The following is a 19,614-nucleotide window of genomic DNA, read 5'->3' as shown; positions in this document are numbered from 1 at the left end:
TCTCATTACAGCCCTGCTGCCTTAGGGCTTGCAGAGGATGGCTTGGCCTTACAATTCATCTTCTGCCTTTGACTTCAGAACAGTTAATGGAGGCATACAAGCAATTGGGTGTGTATCAAAACAGACTGGTCTTTACTCCAGCTCAACTTAGCTAAGTGTGTTCCAGTTAGCTGCATTCACACCAGGAATCTGGGAGAGGAGTTGTCTTCTAGCTTGGTCCTGTAGACCATGATGCTCACCACTGCTAAAATCAACCAAAGTTGTAAGCCTCAGAGTAGAAAAAGAAGGAGAAATAATGTTTAAGTTATTACAATAGGGGGGAGGGGACTCCTATATCCAAATTGGATAAGTTGTACAGCCTTTTTTCATCCAACTAGTCTAGAATTATAGGTACAAGAACTACTCAAGGTAGCATGAACTCCCTTATCCTACCCTCTGCATTTGTGCTCAGATAGTTTAGTAAAAATAAAACCAAAATAAAAATCAAAAAGCATGTATTTTGTAATTGAAAATCCACCTTCCTGAGCGGCTGGTCAGAGAAGACCTGCTTCTTGGACCTTCTGGTCTTTCTCCAGACTGGACTGGTTAGATTCTCTGGACAAGGGCAGCACTGTCTTCTGAATAGAGCTGACTCCAGCTGGCAGAGAACTGAGATTTACACACTTTGCTAGTCATGGTCACTGACGGCTTCCTGAACATTGAGTAGATATCTCTGATAACGTCGTAGAAGAGGAGCCCAGAGGAATAAGGAAAATAGCCTCAAACAACCAGTCCCCTCCCTTTCCCTGCAGAAAGAGCTTCTAAAAGTATGTGTGCAATTAGTTCACTAGAGGCCCCCTCCCACATGCAAATAGCTGCATTTATTGCACAGCATATCACAGGGACATCATACTCCAAGTTCTGGTGAGCAGATATGAACTAGTAGCCTTGTCCTCAGCACTCTGCAAAGTGTAAGGAGCCAGGCTGCTCAAGCCCTCATTTGGGCTTTGTAACCCAGCTTCCTCCAGTCACATATACTGAACCCCACTTGGCAGCTGATGGCAAGGAAAAAGAAGAATAACCCTAGGGGCCTAGAATAATAGTTAATCAGCTCTAAAAAAGGGCAAAGCACTGAAGGGCTCAATACATTTTCAGGGGAGAGAAGTGAGCACAGCACTGCCCTACATCTGGCTCTAGCCAATACAAAAATGTGTGAAGCCCTGCAGACTCCCAGAGGACCAGAGCCTATAGATTCTGCGTGACATTAACAGTGAGCAAACACAGGCCTCAGCAGCTGGATTTGCTGGAATTACATCCACCTGTCTGAAAATGTCAACAAGGAGCTTCCCAACAAGCTAGACCCTTTGCTAGAAAGGAGAGAGGCTGCATGTTGTCCTGAAGGGGGGTTTACTCACTGTCTGTTCATTTTCCAAATTGGCCTGTTGTCTTCGAAGATCAGCCTTAATGAATGCTGGAACAGAGGGAGGAAGAGAGATGTGAAGGCAGTTAAGTCACCATGCAGAGACCAAATCAATTTCCCCAGGATTCAAAGGAGTAGCAGAAGCCTCTTCTGTTATGTTACAGTGAGCAAGGGAAACCATTCTCCTGGATGAGGCTCAGAGCACTTCTGAAACAAGCAGGATAAAGATTCCTTATTTCAGCATGCAGGAGGTGCAACCTTGAAACCCAACCAGCAGCCAGAGCAAGAAGCCTTGGATCTTCTTTTTAACACAGATCAGATGCTTAAAGAAGAACAACAGCATTGCTACAGGACTGCTGTGTGGGTTCTGGCCTTTCCTGCAGACACCACGGCACACAAAAGCCCTTCAACTCATATGCCAAGCTCAAGGGGAAAAGTCAGAGCAGACGAACACTGAAAATTTTAATTACCTGTCATAACGGTCCCCAGGAACAGGAAGGAACAAAGAAAGAGGTTTCCTGCCTTCGTTCCAAAGTGATCCATGATTTGCCCTTGGCCAATGGTGAAGGCAATACCAAAAATCTACAAACAAACAAAGCCAGTGTCCAGCTGTACTGTTATTATAAAGCAGCCCAAACAGCTTCCCAGCTTTACCAAAGTATCAGAGCATACAGGCCAGCCAAACAGTTGCCCTAGTGAGGCTAAAGTATGGTTATAAACACATGCAGAGGCACCTCCTTGCAGCTGATGGGATGACAAATGACCCTTAAGGCTGGAATCCCATCTCTCACTGGAGAAGAGCCAGGTCCTAGGCTGTTAGGAGCAATGTTGGAAAAGGCAAGGGTGACTGGCATCCTGATGGATTTTCTTAAACAGAAACAGAATGTTTCTGTTTGCCACTAGAGAAATGCTATGAGGAACATAATTTAAAAAGCCAGGTCTTGGGGTGCTTAGATCTACAGTACATTACACTAATAATGGACAAGAAATAGAAGTCAAGGCTTGGAACTACAATTTAATCTCTGCCTAAAAACAGGCAAGCAAAGGAAAAACAGCACACCTACCTGTGCTGAGACATTAAGGAGCCCTGATGATGTTCCTTCTGATTCTGGGTATGTCAACTCTGCAGCAAACTCAAAGCCCAGGGGAAGGTATCCTGTCATGAAAAAACTGTAAAGAAGCACACAGAAAGGAAGACTCAGCAACTGCCAGAAGGCAGACTGAAGAGGCAGACTATGGCCCATAGCTCTAAGGGGTATCACCCCCAGCATGGTCAAACAGCCACTTAGGCCGACATGCTTTTCATTCTTGTCCATTGGTCATCTATTGGGCTGCAGTATCCCTGGCTTTCCAAATGTTTCCACTTGATTGCCTGGAACAATTAAGGCAGATACAGCTGAGCAGGGTCACAATAATGTCTCTGACTCTAATGAAACACATACAAGTGAGAGATGGGAAGAGCAGATAATTTTTTCCTTAAACCACGCAGGAGCCACACACATGCTATGTCTCTCCCCAGTCCCTCCCGCACCATCAGCTTGGCCTCCCTGCTCATCCCCTAGCATGTCGAGGAAAGCAGCCTGCACATGAACTTACCCCAGCGTGCCAGCAGTCACAAAGACCACCCAGAGATGGCCTAGGCTCAGAGTGAAGGTGTAGATTATCATTCCCACTAGAGACATGATATAGACGACTAGTGTTGTCTGTCTGCAAGAAAAAGCAGTCAGGTTTTCATTTAATCCAGTCCTCATTTCTGCCCACAGATCTTGGTATAGCTTATAGCACATGGTTAAAAAAAACATTAAAAAAAAGTTGCACAGCTCTCTCTCCACTCCTACCAGAGACAGAGGAACTGGACTGACAGAGAGCATGAAAGGACCTGTGCACACAGCAGGGCAGTAGAAGGAAAATCCTACCATGGGCTGACAGGTGCCTTGTCACATCCTGTACATGCCACTTGACGGGGAGAACAAAAGCCAAATAAAACAATCACTAATCTTTCTTGGGCACCCTTTGTACTACAACCAGTTGAACACACAGGAGCCAAGGAGATGGAGCCCTCTCAAGAAAGAAAAGCAAAAGAAAGAGGTGTCAACACTGCTACAGTCTTATGGCCATATATTTTTCAGTGCTGTCCAAAACAGCTTCATTGCTGCTCCCTTCTGTTGTTTAAACTGCCTGCTGTATTTGGAGAGGTGACGTGCAAGCCAGGTTGCCCTCACAGCCTCATCCTCAAGCCACGGGATAGTGCTAGTTCCACAGCCAACTGCAGCTGAGCCACAAGCTCTTGTCTCTGTGCAGAGGAGACAAAGAGACCTTGTGCTCAGGAAGCATGCCAGGCAGATCCTGGGAACAGCCAAACCTGCAGCCAGGCCACACAAGGATCATCAGTGGACTTAGTACTGTGAGACACATGCAGCAGTCCAGGCCAGCTTTAGAAGATCCAAAACGTTTAGCAATTGTCATCCCTGACTAAACACCACAGAAAGCTTTCCCACATCAAAAAGACTAAGGCTCTTTCTAGTACAAGAGGCAGCTAGTAGCTCTTCATAGTACATAGTTTTTAGGAGGGAAAGGAGGGAAAGGAGTATCCTTTACCTGACAAATTCCACCAGGATTTTGATAGTCAAACAGATATCAGAGTTAATAAAACCTTTTCACCATTGTCTTTTACGAAGAAGTTAAAGGTATAACTATGAGCTGCTTGTTTACTTTCAACCAAATTTTAGTCTTAATCCATCAAAGAATGTGTTTGATACCAGTTCCTAGAATTCTACTGAAGAAACTAAAACTCAAACTATTTTAACTTTTCCTTTTTAATGCAAATGACCACTGCCAAAAATCCAACCCCAAGTGGGCAGCCAGTATTATAATGGGTAATAAAATGTTTCCAGTACACTGAATTACTACAGATAAATCCAGACTGTTCTACCTAAGGTTCTGTCCTCCCTCACTGCTGCAATGACTGCAGTCAGTGGGGTCATATTCATATTTCAATTCTTATCCAAATACAGGTCTTAGAAGCTAATTTCAGGCTTCACCTCTTGATCCATACTTACAAAGGTTCACCAGACACATTTAATGTATTGAAAGGCTAAACATTTTGCTGTGACAAGTAATTTTGTTGTGTATCAAAGGAGTAGTTAAATCCCTTAACCTCCAGAATACTTTCTTTCCAATGATTTCAGAGGAAAAAAAATCATCTGTGAAGGCAGAATAAAGGGATGGCTTACTTCTGTTATAATTCACTGCAGAGAGCTGCTACATGGCTGGCACACAGCCTGGAAGCTGCAGAAGAAGAGCTAAAAGACTGACTGAGCAACTAGAGAGCAACCCCAGAAAGACAAAGACATATAAGTAAAAGCCTTTTTCTGCTCAATAAGGTTCCTCAGATATCTCCCATGAGTTCTTATGTCTCCCAAGCCTTAACAAGCAGCCATGGAGAAAAGAGATGATTAGGAAAAGACCTCAAAGCTAGAATTAGATCTCTGTGCTTGGGCTACACAGACCAAGCTTGAACTGGGTGCTCCTTCCGTAAACAGGAGTCTCCAAACTACACAGCAGTAGTAAAATACAGCAGTGCTAAAATACAGTGCAGGCCTCCAAGAGGTGGCTGTGGCCCTAAGAAGTTTAGCTGCTGCCAGCAGCGACACTCAGCTGGGGTTTTGTTTGTTTTTTTTTTCTCCCCGCAGCCCGTTTTTGGCTCAGTGCACAGATCTTAGGATAGTCACACAAAATCTCACTCAGTTTCCTAAGCTTATGATTCAAGTATTCCATGTGATTTGTATCTGATTCTGTACCATGACAATTGCCAAGAGTTGCACTTTGCCGCTCATCTCCAAGCAAAGGTGATGAACAAGATAGGGACCAGATGTGGTTGGGACTTTGTTTCACATTGATGCTATGTCATTAGTCAAGGTGCAAGAAAGAAGTTCCCAGAACATACAGTGCACCACTGAGAACTAGAGCAGGCAGGCTCACAGAAGCAGATAGCTCTTGAAGGTGTTCTCCACTGAAACTGCAGAAGTAAACAGGGGGCACAACACAGCAAACTGATCTTGCCGTGGGTACCTCATCTAGTGCACATTAGCTAGATCTAGGGGACTAGAGTTTTCCTCGCTGACCTCTTTGAATCATTAGGCTGCAGAAGGATAAAATGTATCAACAGACCCTTGTGAAAAAACAAGACCACAGGTTTGAGTGCTGCGGGAATCACAGACCAGAAAGTGCCCTGAGGCCACACACCTGAGCGCTGCCTGCTCACGACAGCCGCCCACAGGAGCTGAACAGACAGCCCTGGATGCAACTCCCGCTGCAGAAAACAGCCTTAAGCACACAAGCAGACTTCTGCTGGACCAGACTTTAGCAAGACCTTGCTCCCCCGACTATACCACCGATGACAAAAAAGGAGATTTAACACTCAACAGTCCAAGCAAGACCCAAAAATTTTAAGAGGGTGTAACTGAAATACTGGCAGACACTGGTGAATAGGGAAACAAAGAAACCACTGGGGAAAGACAGCGAGGCAGGGTGTTTCTCAGGAAGCGGCCTTTGTCACTAGAAGACAAGAATGTTCTGTGGCCCTTGGGGCACTAGGACATGGGAAGAATGCCAGTTTAGCTTAATAAGCCTCTTATCATAGCCATAAATCTTATGGGAGAGAGAAAAGCACGACAGAGAAGCAGATTCACAGAGGACATTGGCACTGCATTCTAGTGTTTTTAGCAACCTGTTCCCATGATGGCTTCATAGGGACTCATTATCATTGTCTGGAAAACTGACAGCCTACTTACCAGGCTGCCTAGTGCAGTGTGTACAAGTTAGGAAGTTAGGCATCCTGCTACATCACCTTAGGAAAGCTGGGGTTAACCCAGCTCTGTACTCTGGGGTTTGGGAATGAAGCCCCGTGCACCCATGCAGAAGCATTGCTCCAAAGGCACTGGTGCCAAGTCTCTGTCGTAGAGTCAGAGGAAGATCTGTGAAGGAGCCAACATGCTTGTCATTTAGAAAAACCTAACCTGCTCTGACACTCATCTGCCCTCCCAGTCACATTCCCTACACTTTTGAAGAGGCAAATTAAAGAGCTCACGCAAGGGACTGTGAGAAAAGAGAGACCTTGGGGGAAAAAAGCCAGACAGGGCCAGCATGAGCAGGGAACAGGACTGAAATGAAGAACACAACTCCTGCTGTTCAGTCAACTCCAGAGGAAGCCTCAGAATACGCAGTGGACATGGCCCAGCCCAGCCTTGTCTCAGAGGGTCACTTGGACAAGGAAAGTCAAAGTGACAGGACCGGACTCACAGGGGACTGACTGCAGCTGCGAAAACAGGAGTCAAGCAACATCTGAAGCAACAAATGAACAAGCTCAGGGAGGGAGGGGGTAGGGGGCACAGCCATGTGCAACAGTTTTAGTTGCTCACTGGGATGTTGTGTGCAGCTCCAGAATGCTCTGCTGTACAGACTGGGATGACAGATGGCCTCCACAGGCTTTGCCATGAGGACAGCACATTCCAGGCTGCGCAAGACCCTGAACAAAGGCCTTGTCCCTGTGCTTCCAGAAGAATCTCATTGCTGAAGACACTGAGGTGTCAGATGCCAGAGAAGAGATGAATTGGAGAAGGCTGGTTTTGTTCTCACCACCCCCTCATCCTTTGGCATTTGGTTTTATGCCAATTTCTTCCTGTGTAAAGGTCACAAAAACGGACAGCCTTGGTACATTGTTTATATAAAACATATGGCAGGACAGGGCAAAGACATAAGCACTACATAAGGACTAACCTGGGAAAGGGCTACAACAAGAAGGCCCAAATTGCTGGTCAGGCTGGGCTGAGAGAGATCATTCACCTTTCAGTGGAAGAGATCCAAGCGCCCCATTCTCCATTATCCAAGTCTTTCCTCCCTCCCCCAAATTTTAATGCACTTCAGACCTGTAAAGATCTAAGTTTAAAACACCACTTGGGGTCCTCTGCCTTGTCAATGGAGAGAGATGGATATTTCTGACGTCTTGCCTTATAGAGATGCAGCAACGAAAGCAGAGAGTACCGACTGCAACCAGCTGGATGTGAGGCCATGGGAACACTGTACTTAAAACCAAAGCATGGCCAAAGAGAAGTGATGATTAATTCAGTCCCCAAATACCTCATTCCAAGTCAGACTCCCCTACAAATAGCAACTCACTCAGCAGTCCCCAGGTGTCACAACCCCATCCCTCCTCTGAGCCAGGAACCTGAAGGATGCACATGGAGCCCCATTTAACTTTACGTCAAAACTTTAAAAGTCTTTTCCTAAATGATTCAATGATTCTAAAATGTGTTCTTTTGAAGAGGTGGGCTGTGCTTTACAAGCCGTACCACCAGAAGTAACCCTAGTTCTGGCACTGCTCACTCATAACTACGTAACTAATGTATTTATTTTTATTGACCAAATTTGTGCCTGCTAATTCCAAAAGCAAGAATGGTGCAGGGGTTGCTGCAGGGATTTGCCTGCCAAATAAGAGCAAGAATGAAAGGCCATTTGGTGCTCGAGCATGACAGATGGGGAAAGCCTGACTTAGCACAGCTTCACCCTTTCAAGGAACTGCTGATGGTACAGTAAAGATCAAACACACATGTAGAGCTCTGCAATTCCTTTTGTTATTAACCTTCCCCTGCTCCCCTCAATCACAGCTGGATCCCATTCATTTGCTTCCCTCCCTCTCCAAGCTGACTAAAAAAATACTTGATATCTCTCCTTCCTAATTTTCATGTGCTTACCACTTCATTCTTGACACTATCTCAGCAACTGAGGGAAGGGGGAGGGTACCTACCTAGAACATCTGGTATCTTGACAGTTTTTTTAAATAGACTTTTAAATGGAGCTAAATAAAGACTCTGTAGCACTCCGAAAAAAAATGTGCTAGTTTCACAGAATTCCATTTTGTGGGCTGCAGTGGAGAACAAATTCTTAGTAGTGTTTTTCCTCACCTAAGGCTAAATCTGTCCCCAGATAGTCCCTGGGGTCTGTAGGATAAATTCCATGGGTGGCATAGTCCTATTTTTCTGCACTGTCAGCCAGCTCTGCCTTCTTACGTGGTTCCTCCATGGAAGCAGGGGACATGGAACAAATACAGGATTTGTGGATTTTTCCCCTCTCCCATTCTGCCAAATTTCAAGTCCCAGCTCTGCCTGGTGAGCGACAAAGCTCTTCAGGCTTCTGTGACACAACCTACCCTTGCTTACGGAGAATCAGGAAGATCATCCAGTCCCAGTTGAGGCTACCTTACCACTAGCCCTGGGCTGGAAAGAGACACAAGTTACATTGAATGGTTAGCTAGTGCAGTTCTAACAGTTCCAACAGTTGTGTTTCTAATTCCCAGGACTGACAAATGAGAACTCAGTGCCACACAGCCATCTAGAAACAGCAACAAACAATCTGCCAGTCTTTGTATCAGTAATCTAGTCCTCTTTCCTATGACCCAGGAGTTCTCACCAACCATTCTTTCTTATTAGAGAAGCCATTTTTTTATCTATTTTTGATCCCTGAAGTTTACAGCTAGGGCCAGAAGCCACTTCAGATGTTGCAAGCCCACAGCTAGCCAGATTAATCTAAGCTGTCTACAATGAGAATGTGCTTTTCTGGTCCAAGACACCAGGTAGGATAATGGCAGTAGGACTCACCCAGATGAAAAGCTGCTGCAAAGAAAAGAACTCCAAAACTCCCTTCAACTACCTTCACCAGCACATTACCAGTAAAGCTCTGTCTCACCAACCTGCTCAGACAACAGGTTCTCACAGTTCTCAAAAAAGGCAGGGAAATCAAAAAGCTGATTACACGGACCCCAGTGTAAGACATGAGAGTCTCTCTACATCCACTGGGATATCCTACAGAGGTCTGCCAAGGAGATCTGAGTGCCTGAGGACTGGGAGCTGCAGGACAAGCAAAGACTTAATCATCTCTTTGCAGATGGCAGGGTATGCTGGCCAGACCTGCTTTCCCAACCCGCCAGGCAGCAAACCCAGAATAATCCACCAGCAACCCCAATAACCCTTATGCCTGCCCTAAATACAGCAACACACCCTCACACAATGCCTCTGGGCACTGGATTCAATGTGCCTTTTATTAAGCTGGACAAAGATTCACAGAAGCTGGTTTGTAAGGGCTGAGAAATGGTCTGGTACTGTCTTGATTCTGCTTGTGCCAAGAACTCTCTCATCCCTGACAAAGCAGCTGCTGGGCCACCTCATCCTCTCCCTATGTTTCCCTAAGGCCACTGTATGGGCCCTGTACAGACTAACACACAGCTCCAAACTTCACTTTAGACTAACCGGATTTTGAAGAACCATATTTTTCCCTACAAATCCTCCCAATGATTGAGCCCCCAGACTCACACAGTATGGGGGAAGAGCACAGTCACCAGGGACACAGAGGCAAACAAGGGACTTACTTGTAGGTTTTGGTTCTGTCCAACCAGATGCCGGAGATCAGAGCCCCAGCCATCCCCGACAGTACAATGGTGAGTCCAATCCTGCCAGCATTCACCTCCTCCCCCTGTGATGAGACACACACACACTCACACAAATGCAGGAGCTAAGTCATAGCCAACAAAAAGCAAAAAGCAGAAAACCCAGAGAGGAAGAGACACCAAAGTTAGCCTCCCCACATGTTTTCTGCTGGTAACACAATAACCAGAACTACCCTTTGCAAGAACACTTTTGGGCCCACTATGAGCCAGTGCATTCTGGTCCAGCAAGAAAAGTGGTTTGGCACTTCTCTCTGAGCCAGCCCAGAGAAAAAGGTGTGCACTGGCCAGCATGAACAGATACTCTCAGAGGAGTCAGCATAAACCCTATGAAGCTTGCTCTCCGGTGTTAGGATTTGGGCCAGATTGACTAGGAAATATTAGGACCTACTATAAGGCAGCACAGAAAGGAGCTCTCTAGCATACAGCACCAGCAGTAAGCTCTACAGTAGCTCAGGTGCTGAAGCACTCCACTCTTCTGCCACCCAAGCACCAGTGTGGGCAGCCTCCTGGAACAGATGTCCTAGTAGAAATCATAGCCAAGAACAAGGGGAGTCAATTGCTGGAAGATTTTCTCAGAAGTAAACACTTTCATTCAGGGTGCAAAGGAGCTGTCTTTGCTAGAGCTCACTAGCTTTTGCATGGGGTGGTGTAAAGAGAAAAAGGAGCCAGTGCTCTCTTTCCAGCCAGCCAATGTGTGCCAGAGCCAGCCAGAAGTGCTGTGACATTGCATTTCTCACAGACTCTCCTTTGGCAGCCAGTGCTAGACAACAGCAAGCATCAGAGGGCCACAAGGGTTGGATACACTTACTGGGTAGTGGTCGATCACCATGCGGTTCAGCAGAGTGGACAGGGCGTAGAAACAACCTACATTCAGACCTAAGAGGAGGATAAAAATGCAGCACATTCAGAGCCTGCTACTCTCCTGCTGGGTTGTGGAAGGGTAGAAAAGCAGAGAGAGGAATCTTTGGGAGCATCGATCCAGTACAAGGCTGCAGAGTCTCAGGAGACTCAGCCAGAGTGGTTAGACATAGAATACTGAAAGAAATGCAGACATTCAGGCCTCAGCATGGAGGAGGAAGCACCCTGCAGTTTCAGGATGGTTCTTACCCTAGCAGCTAGAGGAAGGGCTGTGCACATTTCTGGGACTGAAAGGTCTTGCAAATCCCTCATGGGGTCTCAACCCTTCCTCACATCCAGATCCATCTTTAGCACTGGAGTTTTCTCCTTCCCCCCCCAGCCAAGTCAGAATACTACAAAAGCACCTGTCTCAACATCACACCTTTAACAAGGACCTGGGATTCAATTAACAACAGTGTCATTGACCTGAGTGTTTTCCTTCCAGAGAAGAGCCTGATAGCATTCTCCCTGCTGACAGCCAGTAAAAAAATATTCTCTCCAAGCCAAGAAACAGCAGAAGGCAAGCAGAAGCAGAGCTGATGGTGAAGCACAGACAGCACTACCCCCAGGCACCTGCTATGTGTGTGTCTGCATGGGAAAATCTTGCATTTTAAAAGATATCACTGAGGCCTGAAAAAAAAACCAACCGTGAAAGTAGTTGTATTTCTGAAAGGGAAGTTAGATTAACTGTTAGAGGCATCGGCCAGCTGGTGAAGGTTTCTCAGTATCACCCAAGGTGAGAATGAAACTGTTGGGGTGATACTGGTCAAGCCCCGTTCAGACACACTGCTTCAGCTTACGTGCAACTCTCTTTGGTTAAATGCCTTCTCAAAAGGGCACAAAATCCAAGCACTTTGCTAAGAGTAGGGAAGAACATACGCACGTGCACTGAATCAGCAGTACTGCAATGGCTACACTCTCACCTTGGGTGATACTGAGAAACCTTCACCAGGTGGATGAGGTCTGTAACAGTCAGCACAACTTTCTTCTCAGAAAGTCATTTACATTTGCAGTTAGTTTCTCTTCAAGGCTTCAGTGATCCTGAAGTAGGGGGGTGGGATGGGGGACACAGATTTCACCACTGCAGCTCACACATCTACAGGCTCCATAAGGAGGCACAGTTTTAAAAAGCCTGGCATAGATGCCTGAAATCCTCACAGAACAGATATGTGTCAAGTTCCCACTTCCTACTTTTCCTCTTTCAGTCTCAGCTAAAAGCAGAAACTCACAATACATGATACAGAAGTGCAGTCTAGCAGGCAGAGCTAGGGAACAAACCCCTGAGCTCTCCTAACCCTCTAGCTCCCCTGATCCTTAAGTACTCAGCAATCCTGCACCTAGCCCAGTCTTCCACTAAACACTGAATACCCGTTGCACTGCACAGCTCATGGAGCACTATGAGGAGCCACAAGATTGGCAGCTGGGATTGGCAGCTGAAGGGGACATCACACTTCCTTTACACACCATCTCTGACAAGATTACAATTTATTGTGAGGGTGGTGAGGGACTGGAACAGGTTGCCCAAAGAAGTTGTGGATGCCCCATCCCTGGAAGTGTTCAAGGCCACACTAGACGGGGCTCTGAGCAATCCAGTCTAGTGGAAGGTGTCCCTGCTCACGGCACGGGGGTTAGAACTAGATGATCGTTAAGGTCCCTTCCAACCCAAACCATCCCATGATTAAGCAAAGGTCACTCCACAGTTTTATGGCACACACAAAAGATGAAAACTCTCATTCAAGTGATCCTAAATAAGCCAACTGCCTGTGACAATGCTTCCTGCTCCAAAACCACATGTCAGAAGGTTACAGGAGAGGCTAATAAGTTGAGTGACATGCTCTTCAGGCAGGAGGAATCTAGCCAATGCTTTCCAAGAGTTACTCAAGAAGGCTGGAAACTCCAGCAGAGCCAGCAGCCAGAGATGGGGGAGAACAGTTGGAGATCTCACAGCAAGGAGGCGCCCTCTAGCCTTGAAAGCTGTCTCTTTGCAACACCGCCATAGCAAAACAGTTCTAGAGACCCTAATTCAGCTTCATCTTATCTCCAGCTCTGGATCACCCCACTCACTAGGAGACATCACAAACTGCAGTGCCAGGACATGGGAGTATGGCAGATCAGCACAGTCCCTTCGCTACTTCTCTTCAAAGCTGGGCATGAACATAGACCAGTCATTTGTGCACCTCTACTTCTTACCCAGCCAAGAGGACAGCAGCCTTGTGAAAACAGACAGATGCTGCTCTGGTAGTTAATGCTGCCAGTACAAAAGCTTCACAGCAGCTCTGTGAGGCATATGATTTCCAAGACTGAGAAGGGCCCCTGCTTCCAAGCTGGGTAGAAAGTAATGCAGAGTTGGCAGCAACACTTGGCACCACAGTCAGGCAAAATATTCTAAGAATCAAGACAGTGTGCCAAATTTGCATATGCGAGGGTTGGCAAAAGCTGTAGGCACTTTATATGTCACAGCTGCTCCGTGAAGTTTCACCAAGAATTACAGCTGTTTGAATGCCCATAAAACAGGCAACGGTTGTTTCCAACCAGGCAGTGGCCATTTGCCCATGCAGATGAGGAAAATCAGAACTAGTAGCTGGGAGCAGGACATCTGAAGGTCCAGCCCCACCTGATTCATTAGCTAGTTACCATGGTTTGCTTGTAACGTGCTGTAGAATAGCATTTTTGAGACCTCACAGTGTCTCCTCTATTTTATAGAGGCCAGAACGGGGAAGTTTATTGCCTATGGCTCCAAAAGGAGCCCTTATTAAGCCTCAGACTAGAACCCAGGTCTTCCATAGGTAAGCAGCCTATTGCTTACATGCCAGACTCCTCGTTTTCTTGTCTTCACCCATGTAAGCCTCCAGGACAATGGTTCCTTATGCAGATCTTGCTGCCCTGCCTCCTCCTCACTGCCCCATCACCTTTCCAAACCTTGATGCTTTGAGACCAGCCTTTCCCACCCTTTCCTGCCTACTGCCTCCCAGTAGCAACATGCTCTTGAATGCAGAGCCCAACTCAATAAACTCGGACACTTCTTAATGTCCATTCCATGTTATGCCTCAGCTCCATGGAAGCAATGTCAGCAGCCTTGGGGAAAAGGCTATCTGAGGGCTTTCCTCAAAAACAGTTCACTAGTACTGACATAGAGGCAGTAGCACCAATGTTTCCAGCACTGGAAGTCTTACCGCAGGAAAGGAATTGACGGTTGCTAGTAATACCAAGACCTTAGAGGTCTGCAGACCAGTTCTGACCTGGCATCATGGAAGGGTCCCCATTCTTTCTACAGCCAGGGGAGATGAAAAAGCAGCAGGTATCCCCCTCCCTACCCTGGCATACACGATGCTAACACAAAAGCTGAGAGGCTGCAGGTATCTTTGCGTGAGCTAGGCAGGATGATTCACTTGCGCTCATGTGGCTGCAGATGTCTTAAATCTTGGCCAACATAACTTTTGACTTAAGCAGGAAAAACTGTCCCCATTTTAAAGCCAGAGAAGTTTAAAAAAAAGTTTCACTGCGTAGTTCCCTCTCTGAGCAACAGTCACCATCTCAAGTCAAGCTGTGGATTGACATGACGCTGACATAAAGAAGAACAGAAATGCACAGACCAGCAGGAAGAAAAAATAAATTATGAGCCACTGAAACAGCTTTTCCACATTGTTTGTGACTGCCGGAAGGGAATTATCCAGGAAGATCAGATTCTAAACATGCTCTTCTGTACTGAGACCCCTCCTCTCTCCTCTAGGACTTGTTTACACCTATTAAAATAAATGCTTTCACCTTCCCTTTCCCTGAAGCGTAACTGTGTGCTGTGCAGATGACACAATCCAACTTTAGACACAGTTTGCCTGACAGTTTTTTCTGTCTTCACTTTCTGAGAGGGCATTGTGTGCTATGGGGAAAAAAAAAAAAAGCCAAAACAAGCAGCTGCAATCCAAACCAGTGGAGTTTAAGAGTAATCTGAGAGGGGCATTTCTAAAAGTCTATTGCACTGCGAAGGAAAGAAGCATAGAATTCAACAACCTCAAAGACCATTAGCACCCTCAGGAGGTACAAAGCCACTATCTCATTCTCTCCAACCTGGTTACTCATCCGCCAGGTCCTTCAGATACAATTGCTGGCATAATGGTAGAACTTTCAGCAATATTTAACTTTCTACTTGAGGAACTTCCATAGGAAGACGGTAGGAATAGTAAGGACACAATTCCCTGCAGACTAGCTGGCTACAGTATAACTTATTATGCAGCCAGGCAGAGACTACAATGGCCTTTCTGCTAAAGAGAAAAACACTGTTCCATATGCCAATTCAGCATCAGGGAATAGATTCAACACAGCACATTGCCCTCAGAGAAACAGACCGAGACTGCTAAAGAGAAGCAAGCAGCAAATTCAGAGTGCCAGGACAGATGGCATAAGAAGATGTTCTCCAGCCTTTCCTTCTATTTGTTTCATAGGGACTGCCTAGGAAGCTGACGAAGTCTGCACATCTGCATAGTCCACATGACCTCTACTGGGATGCCCGGCAGTCATACCCTTGCCTTGGGAAATGACTTTTACTCAGTGCTGTGACGTGCACTTAGACACTTCAGTATATTTCTTAGGTAAGCACTTAGATTGGCTTATTGCAAGTAACTAAGTGACTAGGAAAAAAGAACAGGTTAAGGAAAAAAGAACAGGATAAAGAAGAAAGAACAGGATAAAGAAATCTCCTGAACAAAAAAACAGCCAAAGTCTGGGAGAACAGTAGTGGGGGTATATTGTCGTCTGTGTACTTGCCTTGCTTGTATTCTTCCCTAGGCATTTGCTTGTAACTACTGCTGAGAGTACTGGGCTATAAGGATTCCTAGTTTGTGGCAGGACAGCTATCTTCATGCTCCCCTAAAACAACTCAGGCCAGTTACTGCTCCAGCAGAGCACAGAGAGGGAGGGAGAAGGAGTGATAACTGCACAAGGAGAAAGGCCAGACCTTACCGTAAGTGACCATAAGGAGCAAAAAGTTGGCATTGTGGAGCAGACGGAGGATTGATTGCACGTAGGAATATTCTGCTGTTGGTCTTGACTGGATCAAGGCCTGAGCTCGGCTTGGAGGGTTCGGGGGCTTCTCCTTGAAGACTGAAACCAGACACAAAGTATACCTGTTTGTAATGGTGTCATCAGGGGCCCTGAGCACACACTGTGGGTAGAGCCATTTGAGGGATGGCAGAGAGACTAGTAAAACCAAGTGTACAAAACACACCAGTGTCCTTAAGCTTTGATCTCCATGCATGAACTCATCCAGGAACAGGAGAGAACAGGCTCCCTCCAACACTAACTCCTGCCACTAGGAAAACGCCTTGCATTTCATTCCTTTGTCTTCAGAAGGATGATCAGCCAGCTGTTAAAATATTATGTGGATTTACAAATGCCAAAGCAGATTAGGAAAAGTCAGACAGCAAAGATGGCCTCTGAAGTGTCCAGTGCCTGGTGAGCAATGACCTATGTATGCCAGGTTTTATTTCAGGCCTGGCACTTTTTAGGTTGGCCAAGTCATCTGCTGTCCCTTACTAGCATTAGTGTCCAGAATTGCAAATCACAGGCAATTCTGCTGTGCCAGGTCCTAGACAGCCATTCTTATAGCTTGTCTATTCCCTGCCCCAGATTCTTTGAAGTCTACATCTGATTCAGCCACCGGCAACATGAACAAACTGGCAAGAGGAGCCTATCCAAAAAATTCCATGGAGTTCAGTAGACAAAGTCTGCTCTCCAGTGAGCATGTCAGTCTTTCATGCTAAAGATCTGGCTTCTACTTCATGGATTAAGCATGAAGTAGGAGAATTGCACCTCTGGTCTCCTGCTACTGCCCTCAGTGCCTTCTTCTATCCACTAATAACTAGTTACCCTTTTTTCTCTTAGGAACAGCTTGTTCCTGTGATGCCATATAACCTGCCTCTTTCTCTCTACCCTGAGGAGGTCATCAGGTCCAAGGCACAACCCAAGGCCCAGCACTCTGTTTGCAGGGAAGATGACTGTGAAACTTGGAAGACTTCTGTTGGCTTTTAAAGGACTTACTCATGCCAGGGTTTTATTAAGCAAGCAAAGGATGAAAAGAACAATTTGGCAGGCTCATTCACAACCTCTTATACTCCCCTCCACATGTGCAGTTCATCAAGGACTTGAAGTAGCAAGATGGGGTACTGCATGACCCTGTCAGCTGCATGCTGCATCACCAGATGACCTTTCCCATCCGTTTCCTGGCACACAGCCTCCCCCCCCACACACAGGCTGATCTTCTCAGTCCCACCTGATTTCCTGTGCATGCTCCCACCTCCTTACCTAGGATGACCAGGACGAATAGGGCTGATGCCACACCTGCAGTCATGAAGAACATGATGCTGATGTGGTAGGCCAGCTTCTCCACATCCTCCACATTAGGAATCAGAACCGGAGGGACTAGAAAGCCCACAGCGATACCAAGCTGAGCAAGAGAGAGAGGGGATAAACAGAGGCATAACATGAAACCACAACACTGCCACCACCCTACAGCTCAGTAAAGGCTCAACTGAGCCTAATCCGATTTCACAACCAAGATGAAAACCTTCCTTACCACCCAAAAATTAAGAGATAAAGCCAGCTACCCTTTGCAATTAGGCCATAAGAGAGGTTCCCCCACTGCACTTACAACTGTCAGGATATTCAAGGCAAGGTTTTACAATAGAATTGAGCAGAATGAATACTTGCCTCCATTGAAATGGAGGTCTTGCTTCCCCTGACCTCCCCCATGCATGTATGTTCCTGTCCACACACACATCCCACTCCTTACCTTGCACCTGCTCTGATGCTGGCCGCATTACCCGGTAATCCAATTTTGCTCATTAAAAATGGCAGAAAACAAGACCATCAAAACCCGCCACAATTTTTACTAGGTCAATGAGTTGAAACAATTTATTTTCCAACCAGACAAGTGCAAGGAGAAAGGGCCAAGAGAGAAACCTGCCCGTAATAAGTGAGATATTAATCTGGCTCAGTCACTTTATGATACTGTTACAAATGAGCACCCTCCCAAGACAAGACTCATCCTATGACCACCAGGAGAACCTAGAAAAACATCAAGGTTGAAATCAAAAGAAGTGCTGACAGCACATATCCTACACACTGAGGTTGCTTTTGTGATGGGGCTTGGCAACTGCCCCTGGTAAAATGCTCTGAAGGGCTACAAGAAGAAACCCCTACAGCTACAGTCCCTAGTGTGCCAAAAGCCCCTCATATGTTCAGCTGAGAAGTTCCTGCAGTGGCAGCATGCAGCCTGGTGAAGACATTAGGCCTTTTAACTCCACAGCTATATCTTCAGTTCAGCAACAAAGCGATGTAGCACCACAGGCTTTGCCACACACTTCGCAATGAGAGCGACTGACAGCGGCACAGACCTTCAGTGCCACCCTCAAATGGAAGAGAGAAGAAATCACTGCTTCAGTGCTTAGGAGCACACTCTTCTTTTCATAAAGTGGGAGCCAAAGTGCACTCAGCATATTCATGAGTACTCTAAACTGCAGAGGAGCCTACAGAAGCCATTTTTCCCCCACTCCTTGAGTTACACTGTTTGTGCCTGTATTTCAATCACCATTTGGTTTCCAAGGACTGTGTATTTACCTGTTCCCCTGATTCTTCCCGAGTATTTGCAGGCATCTTGGTCATCTGAAAAAGAGGCATGCTAAAACTCAACTCCTGCTTGCTCTCAAGGCTCTGCACACTCACCCATGTTTGGGGAATAAACATTTTTTTGTTGTTTAGCAACACCCTCACTTAGCAACACAGGCCTGATTTAGGCCTATATTTGCTGTTGTGGACAGTGACCAGGCACACACAAGAGCATTCAATAATTGGAAGGACTGAGAAGGCATCCAAGAAAGAGAGATACCAGGTGGCCATGCAGTCATTCTCATTCTTGCTTGAAACAGAGATTTCCAATCTCTTTTGCAGGCTATGCTATTTGCCGGGAGGCAGGAAAGCACTAATAGTAGCAGCATAGTGCTAACTGAACCAAGACTGACTAGCAGCATAAAAAAACAGTGGTTATTCATGCTACATCAATATAACTTCTATAAAGTCACTGAACTCATCACACTGTGAGTAAATGAGGATATAGTCAAAAGTCCACTGCATTTAGTGTTTCCTTATGGGAAATATAAGATTGATAGGAATCAATTAGCACAACCATGACTCATTGTTCCAGAGCAACAGACTGGAGAGGATACTGTTTATGCCTCACAGCCAACTGAACAGCAACAAGACAGCCCCACTAGCCAACTGCTTCCCTAAAGAAGGATTCTGCAGTGCTCAATGTATTCACAGGCCCTGGAAATGGTCTATGACTCTACAGGTATAGAAAGCAAGGACTAAGAAAGGCGAGTACTATGCTGCCCATAAATCACAACAAAGCACATAAGCTACACAGATCAGGTGTCCCAAGAGCCCTGTAACCCAGGCATGAGCTCAGACATGTTGCCCAAGTTGCCTTCTAGCAAAACCTCCTCATGCTTTCTGCATGCTTTCTCTGTCATATCTCCATGTTTCTCAAATGTCTCATTTTGGAAGGCCAACTCACTGGTCAGGATAAAAATCTCAGACCAAATACATTTCAGTTGCCATATCTGGCAGTTGAGATAAAAATCAGCTTGTGCCATCCAGCCCGAGAAAACTCTCCACAAAATTCCTACTCCTTCATCCAGCTGGTGGATTTTTGAGACAGGAAAAACACTTATGTTTCAAACAGAGATATCTGCTACCCTCAGACACCCTATTTAGCTTACAAACAAATAATTTTCAACCATGTCTGGCCAAACTTCTCCTGTATCAA

General features: G+C 46.0%; 1 protein-coding gene across 1 annotated transcript in view; it reads right to left on the bottom strand.

Annotated features, from left to right (window-relative positions):
- Nucleotides 1–477: 477 nt before the first annotated feature.
- FLVCR2 (feline leukemia virus subgroup C cellular receptor family member 2) overlaps nt 478–19,614 on the bottom strand; it is a 29,301-nt gene continuing 10,164 nt past the window's right edge. Inside the window, 9 exon segments of the mRNA XM_027672023.1 lie at nt 478–785; nt 1,395–1,450; nt 1,870–1,981; nt 2,464–2,569; nt 2,996–3,106; nt 9,822–9,925; nt 10,708–10,775; nt 15,753–15,893; nt 17,094–17,235. Coding sequence (XP_027527824.1) covers nt 678–785; nt 1,395–1,450; nt 1,870–1,981; nt 2,464–2,569; nt 2,996–3,106; nt 9,822–9,925; nt 10,708–10,775; nt 15,753–15,893; nt 17,094–17,235 — 948 coding nt within the window. The 3' untranslated portion in view covers nt 478–677.

Source organism: Neopelma chrysocephalum, unplaced genomic scaffold (genome assembly GCF_003984885.1).
Source record: "Neopelma chrysocephalum unplaced genomic scaffold, ASM398488v2 Primary Assembly neopelma1_24, whole genome shotgun sequence".
In the NCBI taxonomy this organism is placed as follows: Eukaryota; Metazoa; Chordata; class Aves; order Passeriformes; family Pipridae; genus Neopelma; species Neopelma chrysocephalum.
Note: the sequence above shows the minus strand (reverse complement) of the source record. Positions and strands in the feature narration are given on the sequence as shown.